The sequence below is a fragment of the Embiotoca jacksoni genome, unplaced genomic scaffold (assembly GCF_022577435.1).
Source record: "Embiotoca jacksoni isolate LCO1_2020_lvr unplaced genomic scaffold, fEmbJac1.0.p SCAF_71, whole genome shotgun sequence".
In the NCBI taxonomy this organism is placed as follows: domain Eukaryota; kingdom Metazoa; phylum Chordata; class Actinopteri; family Embiotocidae; genus Embiotoca; species Embiotoca jacksoni.
Genome location: NW_027185427.1, coordinates 215,024 through 234,869, shown reverse-complemented (window position 1 = coordinate 234,869; position 19,846 = coordinate 215,024). Strand labels below are relative to the sequence as shown.

At 43.4% G+C, this 19,846-nt stretch overlaps 1 protein-coding gene across 1 annotated transcript in view; it reads left to right on the top strand.

The window, feature by feature from the left end:
* Positions 1-727: 727 nt before the first annotated feature.
* LOC138215232 (carbonic anhydrase-related protein 10-like) overlaps positions 728-19,846 on the top strand; it is an 82,286-nt gene continuing 63,167 nt past the window's right edge. The window contains exons 1-2 of the mRNA XM_069177288.1: positions 728-1,205; positions 7,184-7,258. Coding sequence (XP_069033389.1) covers positions 1,145-1,205; positions 7,184-7,258 — 136 coding nt within the window. The 5' untranslated portion in view covers positions 728-1,144. The remainder of the gene's footprint in view (positions 1,206-7,183; positions 7,259-19,846) is intronic.

The following is a 19,846-nucleotide window of genomic DNA, read 5'->3' as shown; positions in this document are numbered from 1 at the left end:
TTTATCTGGTTCATAATGAAATTACAGTTTTCTTGGAAATAGAAAATGATCAACCAGCAAAAACAAAATGTTCAAATCTTCTGTCCCTTTTTGGGGGTTTTAAATCCTGTTTCAAAGCCACAAATTCAGCTGGAGAAACAGTGGCTGTTGTCGAGCTGGTTGAGAGAATGTGAGGAGAGATGCAGCAAAGCAGAAGGACCCGACCTATTTAGAGATTTTGCTTCGTTTACCCTTTTTTGGTTGTTGTTGACTGCATATTTCTGCCTGACTTCTGGCTCCATACTAAAAAATCTACAGCACCCTTTACTGACCGGTTTCCACTGCAGTAACCGAGCCCTACCGGCAGAGGGCGCGCCGCCTTCGCAGGATACAGCGTGTGTTATGTAGGTCAATAGGAACCTTCACCGAGGCCGTCTGGTGAGCTTCACATCACATCATGTTTTTATGTTTTAACTCTCAGGTTTGAATGAAGTCATTAAATCTGAAAGTGTTGATGTTCATTCTCCCACATTTACTGTTTCTGCTAAAGTTTCCTTCATCCACATTTTTATCTGGAACTCTCATCGTTCACATAATTTACCAAAAACTTTAAATGTAAGTTTTTCTTGCTGATCTTCTGTCTCTCTAGATGAAAAATAAACCGTTGTCCCCCCCCCCCCCGTTTTATAGGTTTAAACACTGAACCCTGACATCCTGCTCGGTGTGTATGCACGCGGCTCCCCTCCGTCACTCGGTGCGCTCCGGGTGCGCTCCCGGTGCGCTCTGCGTCTCACTGAAGTTTCCTGCAGACGAGCGGCGCGCCTCAAACATCCGGCCGCTCCGAGGACTGACAGAGAGGAGGAACATGCTCCACGAGCGGATCTCACAGCTGACGTCCCCTGCCGGTGGACGGACCGAGGGATAGACGTGGAGGAGAGCGCGATGCTGCCAGAGCACCGACCCGTGAAGCGACGGAGGACAACGCGCTGAGAGCGGATCTCTTCAGCCAGGCTTCTTCACAGCACCTCGGCGGCGCTCCGCGGGAGGAGAGACACCGGGGCGACGGAGGACCGAGCAACGGGAGGCGGGAAAAATGCTCAAAGTTTGGCGTCTTCAAGTGCGACGACGCAGCAGCTGCAGAACATGAGCCGGAATTAAAGGAAGGATGCATGCCGCGTGGGACATATGTGTGATTCTGCAAACATACATCATCTGCACTTCATCAGGTAAGCAGGAAGAAGTCCTACAAACATGAAGACATAACAGCATTATTAATCAGAGAATCAAAGCTGGATGTCACATAACATGGAGTTTATGGACATATGATGCTAACTGAAGTCACAATTTAAACTGCGGGGATATTATCGATATTTAATGACTTTGATGCAGGTGATAAAACAGACACGCGCTCACCTGCCCATCAGGTAAACCATCACCATCATTATCTGCGCGTGCTATAAAGTATTGACGAGTCAACAGGCTGTTTGCATAGAGACACACTGGAACACATCATGCACACTCACACTCAAGTGCACGTCATATCAGTGATACAGTAGGCGGCACGTGCCCACACAGGCTGCCTGAGACAGGTCTCACTGGGAAAATTAATAGTTAATGAACATCAGTCAGTGTGTCAGAGAGCTGATCAACCCCATCATCATCTTCATCATCACCTTCATCATCATCATCACCTTCATCATCTTCATTATCATCACCTTCATCCTCATCACCTTCATCCTCACTTTCATCCTCATCACCTTCATCATCAGCTTTATCATCATCTTCATCATCATCATCATCATCATCACCTTCATCATTTTCATCATCACCTTCATCATCATCATTATCATCACCATCCTCATCACCTTCGTCCTCACTTTCATCCTCATCACCTTCATCATCAGCTTCATCATCATCATCATCAGCTCCATCATCACCTTCATCATGACCTTCATCATCAGCTTCATCATCAGCTCCATCATCAACTTCATCATCACCTTCATCATCAGCATCTTCATTATCATCACCTTCATCCTCATCACCTTCGTCCTCACTTTCATCCTCATCACCTTCATCATCAGCTTTATCATCATCATCATCATCATCACCACCATCATTTTCATCATCACCTTCATCATCTTCATTATCATCACCTTCGTCCTCACTTTCATCCTCATCACCTTCATCATCAGCTTCATCATCATCATCAGCTCCATCATCAGCTCCATCGTCAACTTCATCATCACCTTCATCATCAGCTCCATCATCACCTTCATCATCAGCTCCATCATCACTTTCATCATCATCATCACCTTCATCATCATCATCTTCATTATCATCACCTTCATCCTCATCACCTTCATCCTCACTTTCATCCTCATCACCTTCATCATCAGCTTCATCATCATCATCAGCTCCATCATCAGCTCCATCGTCAACTTCATCATCACCTTCATCATCAGCTCCATCATCACCTTCATCATCAGCTCCATCATCACCTTCATAATCACCTTCATCATCATCTCCATCATCACCTCCATCATCGCCTCCATCATCAGCTCCATCATCAGCTCCATCATCACCTCCATCATCAGCTCCATCATCAGCTCCATCATCAGCTCCATCATCACCTTCATAATCACCTTCATCATCATCTCCATCATTACCTATATCATCAGCTCCATCATCATCTCCATCATCAGCTCCATCATCACCTCCATCATCAGCTCCATCATCACCTTCATCATTAGTGATGGAGGGTTCCTCTCTGATTTCTACGGAGGCCCCGGAGGGTGACGGTTCCCTCGGAGCCACATGTCTGCTTGCTGCCAGCTGTTCGGGTCCAGTCGTCGTGTTCTGGTCCAGTTGAAGGAAACACTGCAGAGACAGGAAGCACAGATGATGTGACACTTCATATGGTTTTCATCTTAAAAGGCAGATGTCAGACAGGATTCATCTGCTCCGTCTGCTGTGATGTGAACATGTGCTTGTTGTTGGGACTCTGTGCTGTGATGGAGGTTTCTACCTGTTACTATTCAACAGTTCACGTTACAACCATTAAAAACTAACATTATTTTACCAACCCAAAGTCTGAAGGTAGCTTCTGCACTTATTCTGCACTGAAGGGGAAAGTTAATGGAAACGACTCGGAGCTCAGAGCGACACAGTTCATGATTCATGACGGTTTCAGATCTGGACCAGGTCTGATGGGGTCTGGAGGTGAAAACACAGCGTAAAACCCCTTTTTTTTCCCTTTTCACAAATAGAATAAACATTTCACAAATCAGAAAAACTGTGCTCCAACACAGTAGATTTTTAATCAGAGCTGATTCCTCGTACGATTTTGTCCATCTGATGAACTCTAATGAGATGCAGAGGATACGCAGAGCTCCTCTCTGATCATCTAGTCCAGGTTTGACCTATTTATGTTCAGTGGTTATAAATCTGAACCAGGTTGCATTTTTACTGCTACAATAAAAGGTTCACAGATTTGAAAGTGCGTTTTCGGGTTTTATCTGAAATGTTTAAGACAGTTTTAGAACATTAAGAATTCACTCAAAGCTGGAAGATTCCTCTGAAGGGCTGAATCAGAAGCTAACTTTAGCATCATTAACTAAAACACTGTTGGAGATTGACTTTTAAAATGAATGAACTAATGCATCACAAAGTGTGACATCATGTCTCCATCCAGTGTTTCTTTTCCCTAGAAGTGGATTTATGTCATGGTTTGAACTTTGTTTTGTGTTTCCTGTTTTATTTTGAAAACCGCATGTCTCTTCCTTCCTTTATGTTTGTTTTCCATACCTGTTTTTTTTTTTTTTTGGCCTCATCAGCACTATGTATTTAGCTCCGCCTCTTCCTGTTGCGTCCGGCCTGTTCTGTGTGTTCTCCTGGAGTTTCATCGTTCTTCCTTACTGTGAGTTTCATTTGGAGCATCTCGCTGTTTTAACGTTGCGTTCAGGTTCGGCTGCTGGTTAGCTGATGTTGGACTTTAATTATTGGACTGTTGTGTTGCTGTCTGTTGTTTTCCTGTCTTGTGTTTGAGTCGGACCTTTAACATGTAGAACCTGAAGTGGACCAGAGGGAACTCAAAGGTTGTGTGTGACCCTTCTGGGCTTCTGTATTACTGATCCCAACACAGTCACACACCAGCTGTGGTTCATGTTGCTGCAGGTTAATAATGATATGAAGTTTCACATCTATCATAAAATGAGGTGGCAGCTAGCGTAGCATACATTAGCAAACATTAGTGGAGGCCGGTGTGACGTGTTCTTCTTCAGTCCTGGTTTATGTCCTGGTTCTGTGGGTTTATCTCTGGTGCCATCCATCTCACCAGAACCTCCAAGTCTCTGAGTGATGTTTTGACATGCTAATGTTGCTCTGCTGGGTAGATGCAGTCGTTATTAATCACGCTCGTTGTCAGAACTACAACTTCTGCGGTTTGTACTGAAAGTTTCTTTTGAACCAACTCACCGAGAGACGGATCGTTAACTTGTTCAGGAGCTGATTGTGACTCTCGTCAAACTGCATTTGAAATGAGATCCAACCACAGACTGGATATAAAAGTGTTCGTAGCTTCAGGTCTGAAAAATGGTTCTGATCCAGAAGTGTCTTAAGCTGCAATACCAGCGAGTGCCACTAGAGCTCGGCTCCAAAAAGCCTCCGGCTCCATAGACTCCCATTCAACTTCTCTCATCAAATCCAAAGTGAATAAAATGTGTCCATCAGTTATCTCGGTGTTGTTAGCTAAAGTTACTCCTTCTTATTAGTTTTCTGGAGGTCCATCTGAAAATAATCCCTCATTCATTAGAAAAGAAGATTCAAAAAGACCTGTTTTTGGGGGCGTGTCTGTTTGATTGACAGGCCTGTGGTGCAGTCAGGTTCCAGCTATCGGTGGGCGGGGCGTAGTATCGTCAGGTTTCCAATCAGATCAGTCAGATCCACCTCTGGCTCCTCCCCCAGCTCATCCAAATATGGTCACTTCCTGCTCCGAACCACTCCGAACTAGCAAAGATGGTGACGGACAGAATCTGAACTGAAGGATTCATAACGTTCACAAATCAACGATGACATCACTGATGGATGATGACATCACTGATGGTTGATGGTTGCAACCAATCAGAGAATATCTGAGCGATGCGACCAAATCTGTACGACGTCTCGAGCCGAAGAGAGTGATTGAAGCAGGCAAAACTAATTCGTGAGTTAACGTTGAAGCCTCCGGTTAGTGTCAGATCATTTATTTGTTAAACCCAGCTGGTTCCTGTCCAGACCTGAGGACTCATCCTGATGTGGATGTGCTGTCAGTGTGAAGGATGCAGGTCAGTGGAGTAAATGATGGACTGAAACCTTTTCTTCAGCTCAGTGAGCTGCTTCCTGTTTCTCCCTGAATGTGTGCAGCATGTCAGAAGCGGTGCAACACGTCCGGATGTTCCCGTCACATCCCGGCGGCTCCATTTTAATTGTGCTGCTGCAGGTCGGATGTTAGCGGAGCTGCAGCTTCGGGCCCGAAACACACAGGACACGGATGTGGAGCGTCCACAGGGACTCGCTGCGTGGGTCACACATGACCAAGTCTCCACCACGACCTACATGTAAAGAGGAATTCATCATTAACGCAGTTTTATGAGAAATCAAGAGATCCATTTAAAGTAGTCGACTGATGATGGATAATTATTTGTTTCCAAAACTGTAATATCTCTGACATATTATAAAAACCTGCTTTTAAATTAGTTGTCTAAATTCCCACTTTGGGGTTAACAGCTTTGTTTTTAACGGAAACCAAACCAGAGTGATTTAGATTTAGATTTTGCACTCAGAGAATCGTGATGAATTATTCAGACTGAACACTTCAGGTGTCGGCGTGTTGCTGCTGTCTGAGTTTAACGGAGGGTTGCTTTCAGGTGTGTTGGTGTGTTGGACAGGCCGGCTGTTTAGAGGTGTGTCAGAGAGTGTGTGTGGATCTACAGGTGAGACCGCAGGCAGTCGGATCAGGACACGAGTTTTTGTCTTTTCCAAATGAAGGTGCAGCAAAACATTGTGAAATGAGCCTGATGAGGAATAAAGATGGAGATGAGTTGTTGGGAATTGTGTGTGTGTGTGTGTGTGTGTGTGTGTGTGTGTGTGTGTGCGCGCATGTGTGTGTGTGTGTGTGTGGTTATCTTAACGAACACACACTAAAAGGAAAAGTGTCGGACGTCGCTAGATTCGGAGACAGTCGAGGTCGCCTGCTGCGTTTGAGGACATGTATAATGTGGGAACTCTCGGTTCTCATGCTCACAGCACGATCAGACAGAGAAACTCTGTAAAGTTAACTTTAGTACATGTTGGCAACGACAGGACACCAGGCTGTCTTCCAGATTGATTCACTGATGTTTGGGACTTAATGAAAGGAAACCTCTGAGTTACAGAGAGGCAGATTGTTTCTCATCATCACATGACGGCAGCGTTCAGGAGAGCTGACCGTGTCCCTGAGGACGCAGAGGAAACGACGGCTGGCAGGATCCAGAGTCTGTTCTGGAATAAAATCTCTTCTGGATTTTAGGATCATATGAGATTACAGCTGTTTGTTATATAAATCATATAAACATCAGATGAAGTTGCTGTCGCAAAGTTTCATCTCTTATTCTGTGATTTCCCTCCTCAGAGTACATGGTGGTCGAGTGATGTTGTTTCTGGGAAACAAATATTTTACTTTTCTGTACAACTTCTGTTCTTCTGTTGACAACATTTTTTTTCCGGAAAAATCGTGGGAATTTACAAAAATGTAAAGCTCTGGCAAATTTGCGTTAATTATTGTGATCACGAGATGACGACTTCCTGGACAGACGTATTATTCTATTTAAATGTGATCTGCGGTTGCAGTTTAGCTGCATCACAATGTCATTTCTTTAAAATAAGGCAGCTGGGAAATAAAAATGATTTAATAGAAACAGAAATCAATATTTTTTCTTTGGATAAACATTCATTTCACATTGTGGCTTTAATTCTGACTTTATTGAAACCTCCTCTACAGCATCAGAATCCCTTTAGAGAAATAAATCCCCTGTAATGACGTGAGTGACGGTTTCATGTGTTCGTTGGTCTCAGCGTGTTCCTGCCGGTCTTTTCTTTTCCCGCCTCGCCTCTTTAATGAGTAAAAGTAAAAATGATGTTTTGTATGACTGAAGACCTGTTTTCTGTGTTTCCATGTTTCTGTCTGCAGCTCAGCCGATCACGTCCAGGCTCGATGCGGGTTGGTGGGCGTACAAGGACGTGGTCCAGGGCAGCTTCGTTCCAGGTAACAGGCCACGCCCACCTCAGACATCACCGCTCAAAACCCACACATGCTCACGAATGTGAAGACACTTTGTGTTTTTTGTTTGTATGCGTCCACGTCGGTGATACACCCGGAGACATTATGTTTTCAGGCTGTCCATCCCTCCGTCCCGCTGTCCCTCCGTCCCGCTGTCCATCCTTTGCAAAAGCATTCACTTCACACCAACAATCAACTGATATGATTTTGGTTGTCAAAGGTCAAAGATAACACTGACCTGTGAATGTGATATTTCAGGACCGCCTGCATTTCTTTGAATTACTTTGACTCAAAGATGAACTGATTAGAATTTGAGGGTCAAAGGTCACTGTGATACTTATTAAATCTTACAAGTTCATTTTTACAAGTTTTACCTTATTTCTAATCTTATTTTCAACCTTATTTTTATGTTTGTGTGCCTGTTGATGGGTTTGCCTCCCTGTGTGTGTGTGTGTGTGTGTGTGTGTGTGTGTGTGTCACTCTGATCCGAAGCACTCTGGGCTGCAGTCTTGTTTGAAAGGTTTTTATATATAAATAAATCTGTTGAGTTGAATGACCTCACAAAAACACGGTTATGGTCATCCCTCAATAATTCATGCTTTAATCATGAGAATATTTTAAAGATCCAGTAGGATGAAATGATTAGTTTCTCATTTAAAAATCATCTCAGTACATTTTTCTCTCCTCTCCTCTGATTGGTTGACTCTTTTGTGACTGACACATGTCCAGACTAATCACAGGTTTTCTTCCTGACTTGGTCGCTCCGCTGCAGAATGACCGCTCTGTGTTTTCTTCCACATTAAAGGCTGAACAGCAGGCCGGGCTGGGGACAGACATGTAACATCGCTGTGAGTTTGTGACATCACAAACTTACAGAGGTCCAGAGAGCACGGTTGCTGAATACAGGTTCTGTGCATCTGTGGAAATGTATACAGAATAAGACCTTGAAGAAATTTGAAAAGAGTTCAATATGTTGCAGCATGATAACTGTCTGTGTTTGACATGTTGATCTGAAGCTCTTTATTAGAACAGATCAGTTATGTAATGAGGTCTCTGGATGACTGTGATACTGAAGGAAACCTGATGATTCTCAGGGAACTTCTAGAGTTACAAGAAACTTGTTTATTGTTTTATAACAATAGTTTTATTTTTTGGTGGACATGAGAGACAAAAATATCCTCTGTGTGAAAGTCTTCCTGAATGCAACAACATGTGCATCATATCTGTGCACACAATAAACGGCAGAAGAGGTGACGCTTTAAAATTGGAAAATGTAAAATGAAGGTCTTTGACTGAGCTGCAGATTCAGTTTGATTGGAATTTATTTTCACAATTTAACGTAACTCAGATTTACATTGTTAATACTCAAAAAACATTCTAGACTGCACGGTGTAGAGATTATAGCTTCCATAAAAACGAGGCCTGTTTCTTTATAAATTTGTCCCTTCAGGAAATCACGATTGCAATAATGAACACAAATTCAAGCAGTATTTGCAGGAGGTTTAAATTTGTTAAATTTCCCGCAATCTTTCTGAAAAAACATCGTCATCAGAATCTGTGCTGAAAGTATTAAAAACATAAACTAAATCTTTTCAGACAAATCTCTTTTTATTACCAACAATAACTCCTCATTTCCAATCAGAAAGTCTCTGCTCCTGTTTTCATCACCAAATAAAACTCTGTTCACCGGAGGAAACCAGAAGAAGAGGAGAAACAGGAAGTGACGGGGTTTGTGGGAACTGTGTTCTTCACATTAAAATGATGTGATTAAATGTTTATTATCAAACAAGTGATTCCATATTACTGGATGTTAAATGAGTTTTCTCCACACGTCCAGTTGTCAGAGACGTCTCTTTGTTTGTTTCATCCAGCAGGTCTATGTGTTGAATGAACATGAATGAAACAGCATCTAAAGCTCTTATTTTGACAGCTGATGTAGTCCTTGTTTCTATATTCCAGTCACAGACGCTCTGTTCTGGAAACATACGCAGCTTTTAGGACCTTGTTGGAGCTTTATTTTAAACTTTTATCCCCACGGTTCTCTAAATTCAATAAATAAATATAAAAAAGATTAGAACTAAAATATTTCTATGATGTGCAGCATGATTATTATCACAGGAAGTGATTACAGATTTATTCCTTTATCAGGTAGGCTTAAAAAAAAAATTGCATTTCTCTTTCTCGACTTGCAATTTTTTTCTAATTCCTGCAATTTAACTGCAAACAATTCACTTGAAACTCCACAAATTACATCGACATTTCAGAAAAAAAATCTGCTGCAGGGTTCAAACATTTTTGATCGGAACAATCCCAAAACAACTCAGTGAAATCCTGGAGGGACTGATTAGTGTTGGTCGTACTGGATGGATGTGCAGCAAACAAAGTTACAGCAGTCACAGACAGTATGATTAGAGTTGCGATATGATGAAGATGAGGGACACAAGACGTCTTCCTCTCTGTAACTCTGCATGTGTAGAAGGGAGCCAAGATCATTTTATAATTATTCTGAAATCAGTCAGACTTTCATCCTGCACACGTCTGCTGTTTAATGCTGCATTTCCTGTTTTAGACTGAAACGTTTACAAATGTGTGTGTGTGTGCGCGCACGTGTGTGTGTGTGTGCTGACTTTGACTCCGCCCCCCGTCTCTCTCTGCACCTTTCTTCCTGCTCTGAGTGCTGTGCCAGCAGAGCAGGAACGTCTGCTTCAAGCTGTTTTTGGAGGATGAAGTGGGAATACAGTCAGCAGAAAGAGAAACTAGAATGGTATTAATGTCACCGAGTGTCATCTTGTGCTCGTATTTGCTGTGATCGCCTCTGCCGCCACGAGTCTCTGGGATTGGCTGAGGTAAGAGGGCCGGAGCTGTGGGTGTTTCTCAGAGAGATGGGTGTCTGCCAGCCGGGAGCACCAACAGAAATCTCTGTTCCCTCCCTCCTGAGATTACTGAGATGGCCCGCGGCAGTTTCTGGAAGCACAAATGATGCAACTCTGCTGCTTTGTCATAAACACAGCGGAGCTCAGAGTGATGGAGAAGAGGAGGAGGAGGAGGAGAGGAGTCTGGCAGGGCCTTTGTGGTTCACCCATGAGTTATTACTTTGGCACCATAAAATATAAAACTAAATCTAACACAGATACAGTATGCAGCACCGATGCTGTGGAACAATGTGGAATGTTTGGCAGGTGGAGACAGAAACGACAAAAATGAACAGAAAAATACGCAACAGATTTGATTCTCCATGATGACAACCAAACGTGTCGTGTGTAATTCCCCTGAGTGCTTCCTGAGCAGGAGCCACCCTGAGATACAATCGCATGCAAAAGTTTGGGAAAATTAAATATATTGAAAACAAATATGGGAATAATTTGCTGTTTCAATTTAAAATATCAGTATAATTCCAATAATCTGTTCAAATGTAATGCCGACTAAATATTACATTTGGTCAGTGTGGGAGTGTTTTGGTGAGTTACATGAATAGTGTAATCGTTTGTCTGTTTAGTATTGGTCTGACAAAGCTGTTTAGTTATTGGATCGTAAAATGGTTTATACCCATCGAATTACAAGAATCTTAGCTTTCCACAGACATTTGGCATGAGTATATACGATCCCCTTTAACTCCGTTGATGGAAGGTTGGTGCCGTTAAAGTTTTGATGGCCCACGGATGGTCTGCTAAGGTGTTGAGTTGAGTGAACTTTTAGCAGTTAATTCATTTAACTGAATCAAACCAGAACAACTCACATTTACAAGGGCTGAAAAAAACGCACAAAATTTGACATTAACATTAATTGCAAAAACACTGTTGGGACATAGTGTTCGCTACTGTGTCGGCTGTCAAACAGGATAAACTGTGTATAAACAAAATAAAAGGTCCCACAGCCTCCATGAAACAACTCGTCATCCACTTGGTCCGATCACAGTTGGAACCAGTAGAAGAACTGCAGGTTGAATTCTTTTATCACTGTTTAAATTAGCATTGAGCTAACTGGAAGCTAGTCGTTTTGAGTTTCTGATGCTCCGCCCATCGAGCGTGCCTCGTGTGCATTAATCTGACCAGTGTGGGAACAGGCGATGTAAAACTCTGTGTACTGTGAGAGAGATTTATCTGAAGGTTTAATCAGTATCGTTTGAACTGTTGTTCATTTATTTATAAAAAAAAAATCACCTACTTTAGCTGTACGTTAATAAAAGATTAGTTCATGGTACATTTAAATTTATAAACCTAAAGAAACCTTAATACATCGAAGCGTCCGTGTGGTATACATATTGATTTATTGAACAGGGGACATTTCAGGCCTCCGTATGTCCTCGCTGTCCTGTGACGTGTAGACTCGTCTGTCGGTCGTTTCCCGTCTTTCTGCCTTTCTGTGCGTCAGGTTCATCCTCCAGTTGTACACTTCTTATGTATATTTGATTACATCTGTGTCGGCTGGTCTCCCCGTCTCCTTTCATCTTCTCCCCTTCTTTGCCTTTATTCTCTCTTATCTCTTCTGCCCTCTCAGCTCTCCTCCTCCATCTTTCCTCTTTATTTGTGTCTGGTCCACTTTTCTTTGCCTCTTCCCTCTCTCTCTCTTTCTTCCCCCTCCGTCTCCCTCCAGCACCTCCTCATCTCGTCCCCAGCCGCCCATCCTTCTCCCTCTCTTTGTTATCACTCTTATTTCTTCTCTCCAGCTCACTCTTCCTGCCAGCCTGAATGGCCGCGATGTGTTGCTATCATTCATTTGAATTTGTTGGCATTTCGAAGCCCATTTGGAGCCCCGGAGGAAATCTGGGCTGCGTGTAGTGATCAGAGATGAGCGATGGCGCTGCCTCCTCTGTGAGCGTTTACCTGGCTGTGAGGACCGGGCAGTGGTTGGACTGTGGTAGTCATGGTAACCTCTAATGTCACAGTGACAGAAACCCTCATGTCAGTTGACACCTTTTCAAAGGGAGACATGAGATAAAAGAAACGGCAGTGGGAGCCGGGTGCTCGAAGACGCTGCAAAAACTGAAATCTTAAAGTTTGTAGTAGTTTTCCAAGAGGACGAAATAAGAGTTATAAAAAGAAATTTGTCACAGTAGCAGAAATACAATACATTATTAAAAGGACTCGTTAGTGTAATCTGTTTTTCCAGGACTAAACTTCTTTATAATTAATGTTGCAACTGCTAATGTAATGCACGTGGCAGCAGAGGACATGTTGCTGAGTTAATTATCGAGTCAGAATTAAAGATGCATTGAAAGATATGTTTTTAAAAAATATATATTTATGAGCAACAGTTGCTTTTTTACACAGTCGACCTTTGTGTCGTCCAGTGGCTCCGTTGTGGTCTACGACTCATCACAGATGATAAATAATCCCACTGTTTGCTAACGTCGACTGTTTTCTTTTGGTAACAGTAAAAGTGGAGTGACTTTGAGAGTTAAAAAAATCCAAAACAATGAGCTAAAAGAGAAGTTAAATGATCTTTGTCTGTGGCTTCGTCGACCTTTTCACATTTCATGCAATCTGTTGAGCTGTAAAAATATGAGTTAGTGCATCTGTGACAATAGTTTGGACAATTCAATTGTTGCTGCAGAGAAAAAAAAATATCTGTAATTTTTTTTTTTAATGTTTTCTGTGACAAAGTGACATCATTCACAGGATGACATCACACTTTACTCCTCAGTATAGAGCACTGCAGTGATTGCAATGTACAGAATAGTGACTTTAACAAATGATACGAAATTAATGCTGAACCAACTGGAGCTGTAGAAAATAATGTTTCATGAAGTGAATCAGAGAACGATGAATCCTGGCGGCCTGAGAACATCTTTGGGTTTATAATTCTGGAGCTGAGAGCGCTGATGGAGCGAAAACACATGAATACAACCGCTTAGCCAGCTTTTCATGTGATTATATGTCAGAATATTACTCAGGCTGTAAACAGTGGCATGTTGGCTTCTGTGGCTTGTGTGTGCGTGCGTGGAGTGTGTGTGTGTGTGTGTGTGTGTGTGTGTGTGTGTGTGTGTGCGCGCGCGCCTGCAAACAGAAGCATATTACAGACTCTCCGTCCTTTCAACTGGTTTATTACGTGTTTAAAGCAGATTTGAAATTCATTAAACTGTTTAAATGTTCCTGTCCTCTACAACGGAGTAAATAAGGTCTGATGTGTTTCTCACACAGAAGAGAAAAATAAATCAAATTCATCTCTGCTGTTGAGATGACCTCATTATGAACACATTAAGCGCTCCGATCATCAGCTGCAGTAAATCCTGTCCTTGGTCTCTGAATCCTTTAAAGATGCTGGTGATTTATTCTGGCTGTAAAGCCTGGATCCTGTTTTCTTCCTAAACTTTGAGTTGCTCTGCGTTCTTGGCTCGGCGCAGCAGACTGAATAAACTGTCAAACTGCCACTCTGCAACACGCACGTTGTCGGCCAAGCATCGTTAGAGGCAGCGGTGTGTGTTGTAGCGACCTCTGAGAAGGATGGAGCAAAAAAACATCTATTTTCGACTCACTGCACGCGGAAGCAGAAAGAACCAATTTTACTAATAATTGTTCTTTTGTTTCGTAAAACGTCAGATGAAGGAAGTTGAGTGTCTCCTGCCAACTCTGCAGTCCGTCGGTCCCGTGAGCGTTTCATTCAGCGACAGCCGTCTGCACATCTTTCTATTTGCTTCTCTCATTGTTTTGTTTTCGTTTGAATTGGTCACAATGAGAATAAATATCAAACAAATGCAAATGAAGCGGAGTGAGATGTGGAGGACGTTTGTGTTCGTGCGGTTTCTCTCGTGTTTCTGCCGCCTGGTCGTGAGAGCGAGGAGCTGAACGGACCGAGGGAGTGTGAGCGGCGGTGATGAAGAATGGAAGAGCAGCGAGAGCTCAGGGGAGCTGGCCTTTCTTCCTGATCGATCTCACAGGCTCTCACGGTGTGTCTTTGTGTGCGTCCACTGCTGGCCTTGAAGTGAGAGGGGGAGTGAAAGAGGGGATGAGGAGGAAGAGGAGGAGGAGGAGGAGGAGGAGGAGGGAAGCTCAGGGGATCGAGACGGTCCACCTATCAGCTCGCTGCAGCAGCAACAGCCACAAGGCGATTACAGTCAAATTTAACAACGGGGGAAAATGAAAGACGACTTTTTACAATGTTGCACTTTGGTTCACATTTACCATTTTTGAAAAATCTGATGTCTTCTTTCTATGATATACGATGTTTGAATCTCCTTTCTGGACTGGTTTCACTTCTCTGAACATCCTCACAGCACTTCTGAGCAAGTCTGAAGTCTTCATAATCTTGGTTTACCTGTAGGACTGTATGAGGCTGTAGTTTGAGCTACAAATATGTCAGAACCAACCATCATCCATCAGTGAGGTCATCGTTGGTTTGTGAACGTTATGAAGCCTCCAGTTCAGATTCTGTCCGTCACCATCTTTGCTAGTTCGGAGCGGTTTGGAGCAGGAAGTGACCATATTTGGACGGGCTGGGGGAGGAGCCAGCGGTGGATCTGACTGATCTGATTGGAAACCTGACGATACTACGTCCCGCCCACCGATAGCTGTAACCTGACTGCACCACAGGCCTGTCAATCAAACAGACACGCCCCCAAAAACAGGTCTTTTTGAATCTTCTTTTCTAATGAATGAGGGATTATTTTCAGATGGACCTCCAGAAAACTAATAAGAAGGAGTGACTTTAGCTAACAACACCGAGATAACTGATGGACACATTTTATTCACTTTGGATTTGATGAGAGAAGTTGAATGGGAGTCTATGGAGCCGGAGGCTTTTTGGAGCCGACCTCTAGTGGCACTCGGTGGTATTGCAGTTTAAGACACTTCTGCATCGGAACCATTTTTCAGACCTGGAAGCTACGAACACTTTTATATACGTTGTATGCTCTGTTCACGTTAACATTTGCTCTCTGAAGGGCAGACCAATCAGAGACCAGTGGGTGTGGCTAAGTGTGATGATGTTGAAGTCAAGCGTTTCTTCTAAATGTAGTTGGAGTGGTAGTAGAGCAAACCTGTAACTTTGAAATTACAGGCACAAACTATTGATTTAGTTCCACTGCAGTTATCGCAATAAAACTTAAAAAAACAACTACAAGCTAAAATTAAACAAATTTGATTGAATTTTGTTTAAATACTCACAAATACTCACATGCAGACGGCCTCTGTATCTAGAAAAGAACATTTAAATTTGTATCAGTCATGAGCAGGTGTGCTGTCTGCTTCCTACAGTTTGACTGCTGAAGGAATCTGAGCTGTAACATGAAAACTGCAGAGAAGTCTCTGGTGGAGAAAACATCAGCTAACTCAGGCCTGGGACTGCTTTTATTGGTCACATGATCCTGTTCTTGCAGCTGTCAGTACATCTCTGGTTTTGTGTGTGTGTGTGTGTGTGTGTGTGTGTGTGTGTGTGTGTGTGTGTGTGTGTGTGTGTGTGTGTGTGTGTTTAGATAGCCTGGTATTTCAGACCCACATTCCCTGCATTGCTCTCTGGGTCTGGACTCGCTCCACAGGGATGTTTGCAGTTGTTGCTTCCTGTTACGCTCAGACTTCGGGTTAGTGTTGAAACTATCAGAGCGGCCTCTAACCAATCAGAATGCGCCGAAACGAACCGACAACCACCACCGCCGCAGCAATTATACTGTCAGAAAAAAAAGCTTAACCGTGAATGTGATGGCTGGCTGGTGGAACCTGTTTGTGTCACACGTCGTTCAGGTGTTCATCAAATTGTTCGCTGCTTTGTTCTGGAAGAAATCCAAGCTGAATGTAAGTGTGTCTCCCAGTTGAAACCTGGTGCAGCGGAGGATGCCGGGAGATGGCGGAGAGCCCAGTAGACACAAAGAAAAAGGAGTAAAAACAGACTGTATCACCTCCAGAGAAAGAACTTTATATGTCACACCTCCTGTTATTTGTGTGTTGTGAAGACGGGGGCGTGCATCTGTACACCATGTGACAATGCTGTTTTATTTAGTGAGTGTGCTCCGTGCTGAGTGTGTGTGTGTGTGTGTGTGCGTGCGTGTGTGCGTGTGTGTGTGTGTGTGCGCATGTGTGTGTAAGTGGTTATTTCTGTGTCTGTGTGTTTGGGGTATAATATCACGGCTCAGGGTTGTTATTTGTGTGTGCAGCAGAGTAAGTAGGACACCAAGTTAGTGATCAGAGGAGCCTCAGCTGTACACACACACACACACACACACACACACACGCACGCACGCACGCACGCACGCACGCACACACACACACAAACACACTGCTCTTATCCATATATTTTTCCTCTTCGTCATTGTCATGCAGTTTCCCTCTTTCTTCATAAACTCGCTCCCCCTCGTGTCTCGAGAGAGAGAGAAGAGAAAGAGGAGGAAAGAAAAAGAGGAAGAAATAAAGAGAAGTACTAAGATCAGAGAAAGAGGAGGAGGAAGAGGGGGGGGGAGGAGGAGGAGGAGGGAACTACATTCCTCCCACGGAGTAGATATGAGCAATTTCAGATGGACTAAAGGACACGGGGCCGCTGAGACAGGAGTGTGAGAGAGAGAATAAAAGAGTGTGTATGGGATCACAGAGGAAGAGGCGAATTAAGTTATGATACTCCATCTCAATAATCTCTTGATAATATTACACATCCACATTCCCCACGCCTGACGGCCGCCTGCTACATTTCTTGCAATTACTCACCGCGGTAATGACATTAGAGCTAATGCTGGCAGTGATTATGGCAGCGCTGCTATTTGTTCTGATTTAGCCGGGCCGCCGCGGGCTGCCGTCGTGACGACCACGTGCTCTCCGGGACGACGTGTTTCCGTCGTTACTGATTCCAATGGGCTCATTATGGCTCTAATGCAGCAGGGCTTCGATGGGATGAAGACCTCACCGGGTAAAGAGTGTCTTTTTCAGGTGGCTTATCGGAAACAGGTCCTTTCTGTGAATGAGCAGGTGGGTATGAGAATTGAACCCGTGACCTTTCTATAACCAAAGGTTTATAAGTTCTGTTTAACCAAACAATTTGATATGGTAAAAGGTTCAGTCTGAGGCTACACCCTCTTTCATATATCCAGAGAAGAAAAGCTGGTGGAGCATGTTAAACATAAATTACATATACAAGTATATATTACAAAATAATTACAATCCCGTTTCCCAAAAAGTTGGTTAGCTGTGTAAAATGTAAATAATAACAGAAGGGGTTGTTTTGCAAATCACATGAACCAATATTTAATAGCAAATAGACCAAAGACAACATATCAAACGTTGAAACTGAGAAATTCTGTTTCAAAGAAGTTGAGACAGGATCAACAAAAGACTGGAAAAGTTGTGTAAAGATAAAAAAACAAAAAACAAACACCTGATGGAACATCTCACAACTAATAAGGTTACCATGGCAACAGACCAGTAACATGATTGGGTGTAAAGAAAACAAGCGGTTGCCTGAAATGAAAGAAAATGTATTTTTTTTTAATCTTTTTATAACTTACATTGTTAAAGATAAATCCTGTATACAACTGTAATTCACTTATTGATGCTCCTTCATGGCGTTAATAGTGTTGAACTGAGCTGATCAGTCGTGTTTCAGAACAACCCGGGTGGCAGCTCAACGAACTCAGAAGTAATGTTCTCTTGGTATTTGTTGTGAATTTGTTCTCTTCGGGGAACAACAAGGAAATAATCTCAGCAACAACACAGACATCGTAGTGAGGATGTCTGAGTGCTTGAAGACAGAGACGAGTTGAAAATGTTCAGCATCCGACACCTGTGGGACTCATTGAAGTCAGTCAACAGGACGTTTCAGGAGGAAGATGGAGCGCCGTCTCATCACTCCTCTTTGAGATGACCCTCCTGGTACCGACGCAGGGGAAATGTTCCGCTGCTAATTTCAGATGGTGTGAGGGAACGTCGGGCCAGCCGGTCGCCGGGGGAACCCAAAGGAGAGCAGGATTCACTCACAGTCTGAGGCTCAAAGTGCAGCTCAAAGAGTCCGAGTGGACTGCAGACGTGTGACAGCTGCAGTGGTGGTGAGCTGTCACACATCTGGCTGCAACGAAAGACTAATTTTGGAACTGGAAATTAAGATGCATGTACAGTGCACTCATTCAGATTGACTTCCGTGTTTACCATTCACTCAGCAACCTCAATGCCTCTATAAACAAGAGGCATCTCACCTGTGTGTTCAGTCATCTTACTGAAGAGCTCTATGTTAACGGAGCATATTCAGTATTTCACTTCCATAAAGTTGTGTCACTCACAACCACAGACTGAATATAAAAGTGTTCGTAGCTTCCAGGTCTGAAAAATGCTTCCAATGCAGAAGTGTCTTAAGCTGCAATACCAGCGAGTGCCACTAGAGGTCGGCTCCAAAAAGCCTCCGGCTCCATAGACTCCCATTCAATTTCTCTCATCAGATCCAAAGTGAATAAAATGTGTCCATCAGTTATCTCGGTGTTGTTAGCTAAAGTCACTCCTTCTTATTAGTTTTCTGGAGATCCATCTGAAAATAATCCCTCATTCATTAGAAAAGAAGATTCAAGAAGACCTGTTTTGGGGGGCGTGTCTTTTTGATTGACAGGCCTGTGGTGCAGCCAGGTTACAGCTATCGGTGGGCGGGACGTAGTATCATCAGGTTTCCAATCAGATCAGTCAGATCCACCGCTGGCTCCTCCCCCAGCTCGTCCAAATATGGTCACTTCCTGCTCCAAACCGCTCCGAACTAGTAAAGATGGTGACGGACAGAATCTGAACTGGAGGCTTCATAATGTTCACAAACCAACGATGACATCACTGCTGGATGATGGTTGCTCACAAAGAGACAGATTTTTAAAACATTAACAGTCAAATTTAAAACTACAAGCCTGAGATACCTGGATGTTTTCTGCATCTCCCATAATGCAACTATGACAGCAGTCGTCACGGGCTGAGTGGTGCTGCAGCAGGCCAGTAAACTCAACCTCATTCACTCAGTCTGAAGATGGGCTTGTTCTTCGGAGCGTCTGCGACCCAAACCAACGTTTTTACCGTTTTGTTTTTTTTCCCCTTGTTACGGATCGAACTGCAGAGACGGTGTGAAGCCCAAACACAGAACTCCACTGACGGGAGGTCTGCAGTGCGACGTTGTACCATCAGCACCAGTGATGTCTGTGTGTGATGGGTCAGCAGCATACCTCCAGCTGTGGTTTCTACCTCCTCCACGTGTTGCTCTCCTGCAGCTCTCTGCTGCTGACACAGAAATACACTTCATTTTCTGCATCTGGTGGCTCCTCTGTTTGTTTTCTCCTGCTCTTCTTTACATTTGCTCACCATACTGCAAACAACGTCTCACTGACATCATGACTGTATTTAGACACGGCGTTAACAACTATAGTCACTACACTATCTGATGTAATAACATCTTCTGCATTAGAAGTGAGTTGAGCAGCATGTTGCACCTGAACGTCGCCTGTTTCTGTGAACACAGTGTGTCTCCTGCATCGCTCTCTAACGTCTCTGCTACAGTTCAAAGTCAATTTCAAAGGACTCGGAGCGTCTTAAAGAAGTCTGTTCTTTAGTTTTTTGTTTGTTTTTATGTGTGTGTGTGTGTGTGTGTGTGTGTGTTGTGTTTCTACAACACACTTCTTATCTGTATTTCATTGTT